The sequence below is a fragment of the Carettochelys insculpta genome, chromosome 2, assembly GCF_033958435.1.
Source record: "Carettochelys insculpta isolate YL-2023 chromosome 2, ASM3395843v1, whole genome shotgun sequence".
Lineage (NCBI taxonomy): Eukaryota > Metazoa > Chordata > Testudines > Carettochelyidae > Carettochelys > Carettochelys insculpta.
Window position 1 is genome coordinate 241,603,599 of NC_134138.1, and position 12,227 is coordinate 241,615,825.

The following is a 12,227-nucleotide window of genomic DNA, read 5'->3' on the forward strand; positions in this document are numbered from 1 at the left end:
AGTTTGCTTACAAGACTGTCATGTAGGATAGAGTCAAAAGCCTAAATAAAAGACTTATTCTTTCTTTGATCTTTCTCTTGTTCCTGGTGTATTTATAGCACCGCTTTTTATTGCCTTATATCCCTTGTTAGCTGTTACTCTCTTTGTGCCTGTGCCTTAGCCTTTGTGATTTTTGTCCCTACATGCTTGTGCTATTATTCCATATTCCCCCTAAGCGATCCGTCTGTTTCCAATCTTTGTAGGATTCCTTTTTGATTTTCAAATCATTAAAGAGCTTCTGATACAGTCACGAGCCTCTGTTCTTCTTATATTTCCTTTTCATTAGGATCATTTTATGTTGTGCCTTTAACAGTGTATCTTTTAAAATCTGCTCATTCTTCTGAACAATTCTGCCTTATATTTGCTTCCCACAGTACCTCATCTACTGGTTTCTGAGTTTGTTAAAGTCTGCGTTTTTAAAAAATTAATTGCTCCCACCACATTCCAAGTAGAACCATTAAAAACAACAACAAAAAAACCCTTTAAGCCAAGAAAACACACTTGGGAATGTCTCCCTGTAAGATAAATCACAGCTCCTATCCCTCCCTTTACAGCAAGTTTGGGAACAAAAAACTAATCTGGTATCTGACCTTTCAGTCTAAGGCATGAATGTACACAGACTCTCCTCTAGGATACAGGAATCAAATCATTTGCTTAAAAATATATATGTTTGTTCACAAAACAAGAGAAAATTAATCATACCAGTTGCAGCACAGAGAATTACTTCCCTGGGATTCATCTTAAAAGTACGGATTAGAGTGAAATGAATCACATCATTAACCAAAGCCACTGAAAAAACAGTCCACATCAAATCCAAAATAACCCAATTGCATTCAGCTACACATTTGCCTTCTACTTACATATATACAGCTGATTTTGAAATGGTCAATATATTTACTGGATTCATTCTGATGGTTTAGGAGAAATCATCTCTCTGTCCCCTCTGCATCAGCCACACAGACAAAATACCCCTCAGACTGCAATTGTTCTCAGTTCAAAAAAAGTCTCTCTCCCTCCCATTGGCTTACCTGCTGAGAACTGTCTCTGCAAGAGTTAACCCTTTCCCAGCATTCATGACACAATTAATTAGAATTCTTCCCCAAGCTCCCACTGCCTCAAGATCCCTTCTCACAGGCCTCCAACATAGTGGCTCATTCAAAGCCACAATTTGCCTTTATATGTATTATGGAAAATTTTAAAATTTCTAACTTTTTCCCCTCAAGAAAGGAAATAAGTGTAGTTATTATGGGCTTACTTCAGTGAGCCACTTGAACTGAAGATTTCACTGCGACTCATTTCAGAAATCCCATTTCCAATAAAAACTTTGGTTCCCAGAAATTCTTTGGCTCCTCTTTTACATTTCCCATCAATATCAGAGTACACAGAGACCACATCTCCAGCTTTCATACCTAGAGAAAGGAAAGAGATTTTTTAAATGTTTCTTTGGCACTAGAATAGTGACCAATTCACCTGAAACTTCTGATGTACCGTGTATTTCAACCCCTTCTACCAAAAAAATATTGATTTAAGGTCTGGACAAGCTTTGAGTATCTTCAGTGTTAGCTGGTCCACCAAGTTACCTGGTAATTTTCCCATTATCTAATTGAGACTTACTTACTGTTCAGACTGAAGAAGTGAGTCATCCGTTTTCTGAGGTAGTGGGACTAAGTGGTGAATGATTCGGAAGGAGTGAAGAAGGTTAACTGGATGGAGAAGTAAAGTGGTCCTGAGTTACAAGTCAGATTTTACCCAGACTTTGTCCTTTGGTCCTCCAGCAAGGAGAACAAGATTTGGCCAACTTCTTAACATGGTATTTCTTCGTAGCAGAATCATCCATATTCTTGAAGAACATTGTTCTGGCTCAGGGCCCGTATTTTCAAACATGTACATGACCCAATCAACCCTCTCTGGTCAGGTTTAGCACCAACTACTCTACTTAAACAAGTGTTAAATATATCCAATGAACTTTTAAGAAGCAGACTGAGTAGCTTTTAATCTGCTCTTGTTTGTGAGAGCATCCACTCTAGGTTTATAAGCTGCTTCCATGTTCCATGTTTCCATCTTCCACATTTATTGCACCTTTATACTTTAGTGGAAGATGCTCAGTGGTGTCTATGGTGTTGTCCCCCTTATGTTTTCTCATCTGATGTTAGAAAACTTTGATTGCACCACCACATTTAAGTAGGTGGTCATATTTGTTGCTTTCCCCGCTCCCCCCAATAAAGTCAGTTACAGCATGTTCTCAGTGTCTGTCCATTGCATGTGGATAAAAACAAGGTAATTCACCTCAACAGAACTGGACCTATTAGTTATCCATAGTACAAATTAAAGCACATACCTGCCCCTTATTTTTCATGTTGATTTCATATTTTGTGACAAAAAATATGACAGGAGTCACTTCTGGGTAAAGACCTTATCTGAGCAAAATACTTGGGCTTGTGCCTAATCATAAGGACAAAAGTAGACCCAGTATCTTCAAGTGTCTGGCTGCACTGATGCTTAGAGAGCTTGAAAAAACACGCTGGTCTCTGGATCCTGGTAAGCTGGCATGGAGTAAAGCAGTAAAAGCATGGTTCGTATGTGGACTTGCAGAGCTCTGCCTCTACTTGTAAAAGCTTTATTCAGAGGGCAACTATTATTCAAACCATCATTAAAGACTTCTCTCAGATGCCTTTCTAGGGGCTTGTCTACACTTACTCCCTACTTCAAAACAAAAAGCAGTCAAGTAGCACTTTAACTAGCAAAATAGTTTATTAGGTGAGCTTTCGTGGGACAGACCCACTTCTTCAAAGGGAGCAGAGTAAGTAGGGTGCTGGGAGTTTATTAATGAAGTGCTGTGGTGCACATGCAGCACTTCCTTAAGCAAATCCTCCCCCTGCCCCCAGGGCAACTTCGAAGTGCTGGCTCACATCTAGCAGCGGCTCACTCACCGGAACTGCGAAGTACCCGGGGTACTTCGAAGTCCATTTTACTCCTCAAAATTTTGAGGAGTAAAATGGACTTCGAAGTACCAGCGGGTGAGCCACGGCTAGACGCAAGCCAGCACTTCAAAGTTTAACACTTCGAAGTTGCCGCGGGGAGAAATTTGCTTAATGAAGTCTTGAACTTGCAGGTATACTTTGCAATATTCATGTTCCCTTACCCATTCAGGCAGCTATATTGGCTAACCTTAAGCTTAGTTAGAGTAAGCATTAAGACATCTGATCATTAATTCCATCTTATCTATACAATTTGATCAATGATTAACTGTGTACGTATAAGTTCCACAAGTATTTGCATTTCCACTATAATCTACCCTAATTCAGAAGACTTAAGTGACTTCAATACGGTACATTCAATGTCATACTTTTATAACATTAAACATGCTAATTTCACTGTCAAGGGAAAGTAACAAACCAAAACTTCTGTTCTCCTATATATCTACTGTCTTACGTTCCCCTAAGACATCACAAAGTCAAAGTATCTTGATTTGCCAGTGTTTCAAAAGATAACAGCTCCTACATTAATGGTTGTTGAACCCACAGAGGTATCAATCATTCACCTCTCATTTCCCCTTCAATAGGGTAGGAAATTACTAACTTCAATGTGCTTTTCCCAGGCAGTACTGATGGTAAATATTGACTTCAATTGCAACTACTGTAGCTTATAGAAAAATCTACAAAATTAATCTCTCTGGTATACCCCAAAATGACAATTTGACAAAACTGATATGTCTCACTTGAAAACATCTGATTTGTTTTAAAAAATCCATACTTTCTCAAATCAAAAGAATGTAAAAATATCAAAGACAATCTTTCTGTTAAACTGGAATCTTGAAACCAGCACAGAAGAGATAGCACTCATTTTGTTACATATATTAGTCGTTACATATTATTGTTACTCATTTTCTTACATATACTAAAGTTTTAAAAACACAAAACTAGATGTCAGCTGGAATGGATGGGTTAGTGTCCCTCCCCCAACTACATTCTGCTGGAATATATTAGAGAAATCTTACATTTTGAAGCAGATATGATTCCTGGGACAAAGACATGTGCTCCTCGTAGCACAGCATTCCCACACTGAGCTCCAACAATCACTTCAGCTGACTGTTTTTGTAGATCCTTCCTTAAAATAAAAAGTACAACTTCATTACAAAAGCCTACTGACATAACTTTGTTTCAGGAAAAAAGTCAGTTCACACAAGATGTTGAAGAAAAGGCAGTGAAGAAATATGCAGCTACTCAACAAGTTTCCAAGATGCTGCTCAGGTCTGGTAAAAGTAATTATAAGCATTGAAAACAAGCGGCAGTCTTAAGAAAAATGCAAATTCTGACCTAAAACTGCCACTACCAAAAATATGATACTAAAATATAAAATAAAATTGATTTTCAGATCTGTTAATATTCTTCTCCACTTTCTCTACCAGTAACAAGTTACAATTTGGTATTTATGTGGGATAATCAAAAAGCGACCTTTTGAATTTTAATAACTGCCATACGTCTTTATTACAAGAACTATTTTAAGAGGACTCAGTGAATTTTGCTGGTAGAAACTGTGTCCCATTTGGTAATGTCTCAAGCTTGTTAAGGTCAAGTACAAAGAGTAGATTATTTATAGTGCATTTAAAATCAGGGTAAAGACAACAAAATACTGTCCAACAATGTAAAAGAGCAACAGAAAATATAATTTATAGTTTAGGCACTCTACTTATGTTTTTGATCCACATAGTTTACAAGTCAACTTGACACAATTTTAATAAAATGAAAATTGATGATGGTGTGTGAATTTGAAGCCTCATTATAAGACAGATATTTTAGATTACCCTTGTAACTGTAAAGTCAAATTAAGCAATGAAAAAATTCCAGGAGGGAAAAAAAAATGTGGAAACACTTAAGGTGCTAAAATGAAAACTACTGAACAAAACAAAACTTGATTGTGAAGAATAGAGTACAGCATCAACACAGAGGGATTAATATGATCAGAAATTCCTGTTCAACACCACCATTTATGCTACCTTATTCAAATACACTTATGAAAACAACAAGCAGTCCTGTGGCACCTTCAAGATTAACAAATGTATAACATCATGAGCCTGAAGTGGGTTTACCCATGAAAACTCATGACCTAATAAATTGGTTAGTCTCTAATGCGCCATAGGACTTTGTTTTTAAAGTCACACAGACTAACATGGCTACTCTTCAGAGATTAAGTACAAGTTAAACCTCTCTCATCCAGAACCCTTGGGACAGGAAGTCAATGCTGTTTAGCACATTACCAACACTCCCACTGCTTACTGGGCTCCTAGAATACATTCAGGGATAAAATGCAACTAAATAGCAATACCGAACACTGAGAGCCAGGACTGGTGGCTGTAAACAAACTTCAGGGGATCATAGGAAACTTGGCCACACCCACTTGTAGTGGCTGTCTGGCTAACTAAAATAATGTTGTCATACAAGAAAATTCCAGATCAGAGAGGTTCAGCCTGTCCATTTATATTAGTTTTGTACGTGCAAGTGTTCTCATGGAGAAATATTGTGCACTACTGCAAGATTCTATACTTTGGACCCCTGACAAACAGTCCCTACTAATCTGAACAAGTGGGTCCTACCCTCAAAAGCTCATTATCTAATAAATACATTTATTATTTCTTTAAGGTGTTTCAGGCCTGCTTGTTTTTTGAGTCCCTATTGATTGAGCAGAAATCTACCTCCTCCTAACATACTCCACCACAGGGCAATTGCTGTAGGGAAAACTAACGAGAAGTCCATTATCATAAATGAAGAAAGAAAAGATTATGGTCCTTCAAACTCCCTCTGACTTTTGTTATATTTTAAAAAAATCAAAAATGTATAATATCTATGACAAGTACTGCATATTTTGCCTTAGCAAACAATTATAATGTATTTAATAACATATCGGTTTCCAACCTGGTTAACATAAAAACTATTGTGAAACTCAAACACAAATCAGTTACTAAAATTTAAAAAAAATACAAACCTGGGTCCAATGACAGGAATAAGCAAGATATCCTGGAGTTCTGGGTGCTGAAGAACAGGAACACTAAGACCTTTAAACTGCTGCTTAATTAAAAAGAAATTGATAATAAATAATTTTATTTATACTTCAGTTCACGCTTTACAGTAAACCCCTGCTTTACACGAGTTCAACATACACATTAATCATATTAACGTGAATGTCGAAATCCCAGGCTCCAGACACCTGCTTCTCTGAGCTGAGGGAAGTGGGTGGCTGGAGCCTGTGGGGAGGCAGCTAGGAGGACGCCATTGCTGGGAGGAGGGGAGTGGGGACGTGGGAGCCCCTCAATCCCAGGGAGCTGAGAGCCAGGCGCAGCAGCACCCAGTCAATTTCCTGGCTCCCACAAGAAGCGAAGGGGGCCGGAAAAGTAACCAGGCACTGCTGCACCTGGCTCCCCGCAGCTGAATGGAAGCCTGGAAAGTGACCAGGCACTGCTGCTGGTGGCTCCAGGCTCCCAGGGGCTCGGAGGAGGAAGGAGGAGGCCCCCTCCCTGACTTACATGAAATTTGAGTTACTTGAGGGTTACGAGGAACACAACCCCCGTGTAACTCAGGGTTTTACTGTTGAGCTACAAATGGCAGAACAGTCTCTAAGTGAGGCGACACTGGAAAATGCTACATTAGGGAATACTAAATATTATAAGTGCTGAAGCTAAACAGAGAAAAATGAGTACATTCAGAAATGCCAAGACCACAACAGGAGCTGTTGAGGCTTCATTTCACAACACCCGACTGAGTCTTGAACGTTCATACACTCTTAACCCTTATTTTATTTTCTCTGGAATAAGAAGTCTGGGCCCTGTTACACACAGACAAACACACTAACAGTCACAGAGAGTTAGTCTGTATTTTTACAAAACAAAAAAGCAAACCTGTAGCACTCTAGAGACAAAATGATTTATCAGGTGAGGAGCTTTCGTAGGACAGACCCAGTGAAGAAGTCCCACGAAAGCTCCTCGTCTAAAAATTCTTTTTGTTAGTCTTTAGAGTGCTACAGGACTGCTTTTTTGTTTTGTGACACTATCACTAAAAACATCCAAAGGCGGGCTCAGATTAAATGAATATTTGCTCAACATATTTGAGTGCTGATTGTTCTTATTGGACATATCAAATGATGTTCTTGTTGATGGTTCATTCCAACTGAAAGAAATGTGAGATGCCGTGGTTGAGTGACAGAGATCTGATTTCCTATTAATTTGAGAAGTTTCCAAGCTGAGTAGCCATTTTAAAACTGTCATTCTACATATCCCAAATAATTGTAATTCAGTGTACATCGTATAAAGAGGTATCTTCTCATTATAAACTACTTCATATGCTTTGTAAGGTTGTTAAAACAAGTATTAAGATTACGTAACTCTCTTTCTGTGTATAATTAGAATTAAAACAGTTTACTATCGTGGAGAAACTAGCTGCATCTGTTTTTAGCAAAGCATTTCCCCTTACAATGCAAAAAAAATCAAATAAAATACCAGTCCTAGCTTCCGAGAATGAGTTACATGATAAAATAAACATAACTCATTGGTCTCCCAGTAAACAGAGTAGTGTCAACTGCTTTCACATTACAGAAACATCTTGGCTCCTGATATGCAGCTGCTGTCTGTACAGCCACCAACATCAATAATTTATTTATAGAAAACAATGGATCTACTCAGCAGTACTGAAGAGAGACAGTAGGCTTTCAAACCTATCTATGTTCAGACTTTATGGCTTACAATTAACTATCTGTGTCAAATAAAGACAGACATAAAATAAATGTAACAAAAAAACCTAAAAACTAACTAAGGCTATGTCTACACCATGAGATAAAATCAAATTTATTTATATTGATTTTTAATTCTGGAATTTATAAGTTTGATTTTGATCATCCTCACTTCCATCATGCTCCCCACAAAGTTGAGTCATTGCTGCCACACACAAATTGGCTAACATTGACTGTTGCAGTAGTGCATTGTGGGAAGTTATCCCAGACTTCCCTCATCCCCATAGCATTCTGGGTATGCTCACTGGTCTTGACATCATCTTCCCCCATTGAATTTCCCTCATTCTCCTCCCGATCCCTGAAAATGTGTTGATCCTTGGAAATAATGCAGAGACCCTCAAAATCAGAAGCAAGAATTTTTGGTTCCCCCACACATTACATTGCCAACATGTGTTGCGACTGTATTCTCAACTGGCCATCCTCTTGTCCCACTTCCCATCATTGCGTGGATGTGATCCCTCAAATGAATGCATGGGCCTGGGCTGTCTTTTAAAGTGAGAAAAAAGATGATAGAAAAGTGTAGGAAAAAAATAATTTTTGGTTTCCCCCTTCACTATATTGGTGTTGGGGAGAGTCTTTGGCTTTCCTGCGCATTATAAGGCTTCCATGCAGCAACTCCATTCTCAACTGGCCATCCACTGAGTGTCCCAGCTCCCATAATTGCATGAATGTTATCCCTGAAAATGATGCAGGGTCCCAGACTGTTTCTTAAGTCAGAAAAAGAGAATAGAAAAGTGCAGGAAAAAAGAATTTTTGGTTTCCCCTGAGTGGCAGCAAGCCCTGGTATGGGCAAAGGTTGCACTGGGGGGGCCAGCTGAAGTGGTTCTTGTCCACAGCAGCAGCCAAACCCCACATTTCTTAGCTGCTGGGGGAGACTTTTCCCTGGCAGCAGCAAACCCTGGTATGGGCTAAAGGGGTGGGGTTCAGTGGAGGGAGCACCAGTTGAGGTGGTCCTTCCCCAGCAGCAGCAAGCTCTTTAGCTGCTGGAGGAGACCTTTACGCAGTGTCAGCAAGCCCCTGTATGGGCCAAGGGGGTAGGTTCAGCGGAGGACCAGTTGAGGCGGTCCTTCCCCGGTGGCAGAAAGCCCCTTGGCGGTCAAGGGAGACTTCCCCACACCAGCAGCAAAGCCCCAGTATCTTAACCCTGGGGGGGGAACTTCCCCACACCAGCACCAAAGCCCCACTATCTTAAGCACTGAGGGAGACTTCCCCATGGCAGCAGCAAAACCCAGAATATCTTTCCCACCCTTGGAGCCCTAAATGCGTGACTGACAGTATTGTCAGCACTGAACGACAGGCACATCCTTTTATTGGGTTGGGTTGGGTTCGGGGGCTACCCATGTGACGTGGCTGAATGCGTGAAAGACTCAGACTGTAGCGCCTGTGGGGGAGGGAAGGGGGTCACACAGAAATGTAAACCACTGAGAAGTTTCTTGGCGTGTTATGCAAGCACGACCCCCAGCACATTCTTGTTGACATGTACAGTGGGGCATGGCTGGAGCCAGACAGCACAGAAAAAAATAGCAAGTATTCAGGCAGAGCCACAAACTCCCTGCAAGGACTATTTGAATGGATAGATGCACTCACAGCACTACTAGCACAGCAAGAAAGAAGCCATTTATCAGGCTCTCATACTAAGATGAGCCCACAGATAAAGGCTCGCTGCTCCCACTCGGAAATTCACGATCTTCCTGGCACTGGAGAGCACTGACCAAAACAGAGCACTGAGAGGGGCATTCTCGGGTACATCGGGACACCTTTGGAGGCTAATAAATTCTCTTTTAAGATGTGGTGCTTCCACATTCGCCTTTAATTGAACTTCTGAATTCGAGCTTGACGTTATACCCATCAGGTAACTGCAATTTTGTGATCTTGGTATTAGTGCACCCAAAATTGAGCAAATGGTCTTTGCAGTGAAGACAGTCACATGGTAAAACTGAGCTAACTGACTTAAATTTGAATTTATCTTGTAGTGTAGATGCAGCTTTAATATCAAAGCATTCTCTAACAAGTTACACCAGTTGGGGAATCACTCAAGTTACTTGGATACTCTGTTTCTTTCAATTTCACAAGCTTCTGAAGTAGGACACTGCAATATCAGTTAATTTTTCTGGCACCTTTTATTAAAAGCAAACTCCATACTTGTGGCATATATCTTCTCAGATGACTAATTTCTGTTTCTGTTGTCTTGTCTAGATGGTAGTGTCTTCCTTCTACGGTTGTAAAGCATTTAGCACGATAAGGACCAAATCCTAGTTAGGGGCTATAGGTGTACTGTTATAATACAAATAATCCATGAGTGTTACATGGTCCCTATTTATAAGTTTTTAACTTCTGAGGGAACATGTACATGTATAAAAAGGTAATCAAACATTAATATTTTTATTAGACCGTAACTATCTACAGTCAAGCTCAAGTTATTTAGAATTATGCAAAAAAAAAATAGGGGTCTTTTCTGTTGATGTAAGCAAATTTGGTCTAGGGCACTATGGTACTTTAAATCACTGATATTGACTTGTGTTAGATTTAAATCACTGACTCTACCAGTCACTGAAGCTATCCTTACAGCAAACCCCCATGTCAACTCTTTTCACATAACTATACTAGCACCATCATCAACGGACCTATCCATATCAGCCACACCATCAGAGGCTCATACACCTGCACATCCACTAATGTGAAATATGCAATCTTGTCTCAGCTACACCCCCTCTGCCATGTACACTGGACAAACTGGACAGTCTCTATGCCAAAGGATGAATGGACATAAATCTGACCTCAGAAACTGGAACACACATGAACCTAAAGAGAAGCACTTTAACCTCCCTGCACATTCAATAATGGATTTAAAAGTAACCATCCTTCTAAAAAAGGATTTTACCACAAGATTACATAGACATCTGAATTGGAATTCATTTGCAAATTTGACACATTTAAATCAGGCCTTAATAGAGATCACAATTATCTTATGCATCATGAGGGCAATTTCCCCACCTTTGATAATCACAGGAATGGCATATATCCTACTTAACATGATTTGCTACAACCACTGGTCCTAGTAGTGACAGGTAACCCCTTTCTCTCCTCCTTCCCTCCCTCTCCCCTGGTATGTAAACCTTGGATTCTAGTTTTCCACTCTAAAGAAGCAGGTCTTACCCATGAAAGCTCATTTGTTTGTCTTTAAGGTGCTACAGGACTGCTTGTTATTTGCAAAGCTACAGATTAACACAGTTACCCCTCTATGAGTCTACCTATGTTTGACTTTTAAAGCACTAATAGGATTTTCACCGTGGCACCAAACTGGCACCATCAAGTTTAGAAATAATTTTCACTGTTTAAAAAAAGGCTTCTGCAACCAGCTAAAATTCCCGCTATCTTTAGCGATAATCAGGATGCAGAACTATACGAACCTTGTGGATCTCTTCAAGCAACAGATTTTTCACTTGTTTCACCGAAGCCAAGTAAGTGTTAACTCTAACAGTTGTGAAAGCTGGAGGATGAGCTAGACAATTTAACAGAGATTCATATTTTCTCTCTGCTTCCAGTTTGCCTAAAACACTTGTGAGCTAAAAGAAAAAAAAAAAGTCAAATTAGTAATAAACTGTTTCATATGATGGTGCTTGCTGAAGTCAAAACATTTAAATCAATTATTGAATGCATGTCACCTAACAGACCCTCTGATGCAAGTGCAGCACCCACTGACTTCAGAATCACATATGCACAACTCAGAGCAGTATGGCTGCCGAAAAGACCAGCCTGTTAAGCACAAGTATTCTAAACCAGTGTTTCTTAAACTGTGTTTTGTGAATAACTTGCTGGTGTGCTGAGAACATCTGACACTTTTTTGATATCAAACACTAATGGTACGTATTTTGTGTTATTAAAGCCAGATACAATATTATTCTTCTTTCCCTTTGATACCTGATTAAATTACTTGATTTTGGTTTTGCTATGTATGTCATGTTTGTTTGTTTTTGGTCTGAAAACAGGTTTTTTTTTTGTGGGGGGGGGGAGGTCATACGTGTTCCATATAAAAAGAAATATTAGAGTTTGGTGTTCCATGATCTCAAAAAGTTTAAGAAACACTGTTATAAACAAATTGACACTAGAATAGGCATTAGAATTAATCTCTATTGGTTTGATATTGCTCTATTAAGTGGTATGTCTAGGATGCTGTGCCAAGGAACGTGTAGACACAAAAAAAAATCAGACTGCAACTAAAAGCTGTGAAGAATTTGTGTGATAGATGAAGACTTGAAAAATTCTGTTCACATATATTTTACAAAAGAAATTCAAGTATTATCTGTCTATTCGGAGTCGCTGGAGGATTAAGATGCATTAAGAACATAAGAACAGCCATACTGGTTCAGACCAAAGGCCCATCTAGCCCAGGATCCTGTCCTCCCACA

General features: G+C 39.5%; 1 protein-coding gene across 6 annotated transcripts in view; it reads right to left on the reverse strand.

The window, feature by feature from the left end:
* NSUN6 (NOP2/Sun RNA methyltransferase 6) overlaps positions 1-12,227 on the reverse strand; it is a 36,928-nt gene that overhangs the window by 20,299 nt on the left and 4,402 nt on the right. For 4 of the 6 annotated variants that reach the window (XM_074984838.1, XM_074984836.1, XM_074984837.1 and 1 more), the window contains exons 3-6: positions 11,229-11,384; positions 6,022-6,104; positions 4,037-4,146; positions 1,295-1,448 (exon numbers count right to left, since the gene is read on the reverse strand). In XM_074984838.1, coding sequence (XP_074840939.1) covers positions 1,295-1,448; positions 4,037-4,146; positions 6,022-6,104; positions 11,229-11,384 — 503 coding nt within the window. The remainder of the gene's footprint in view (positions 1-1,294; positions 1,449-4,036; positions 4,147-6,021; positions 6,105-11,228; positions 11,385-12,227) is intronic. The other 2 variants (XM_074984841.1, XM_074984842.1) reach the window with 2 other exon arrangements.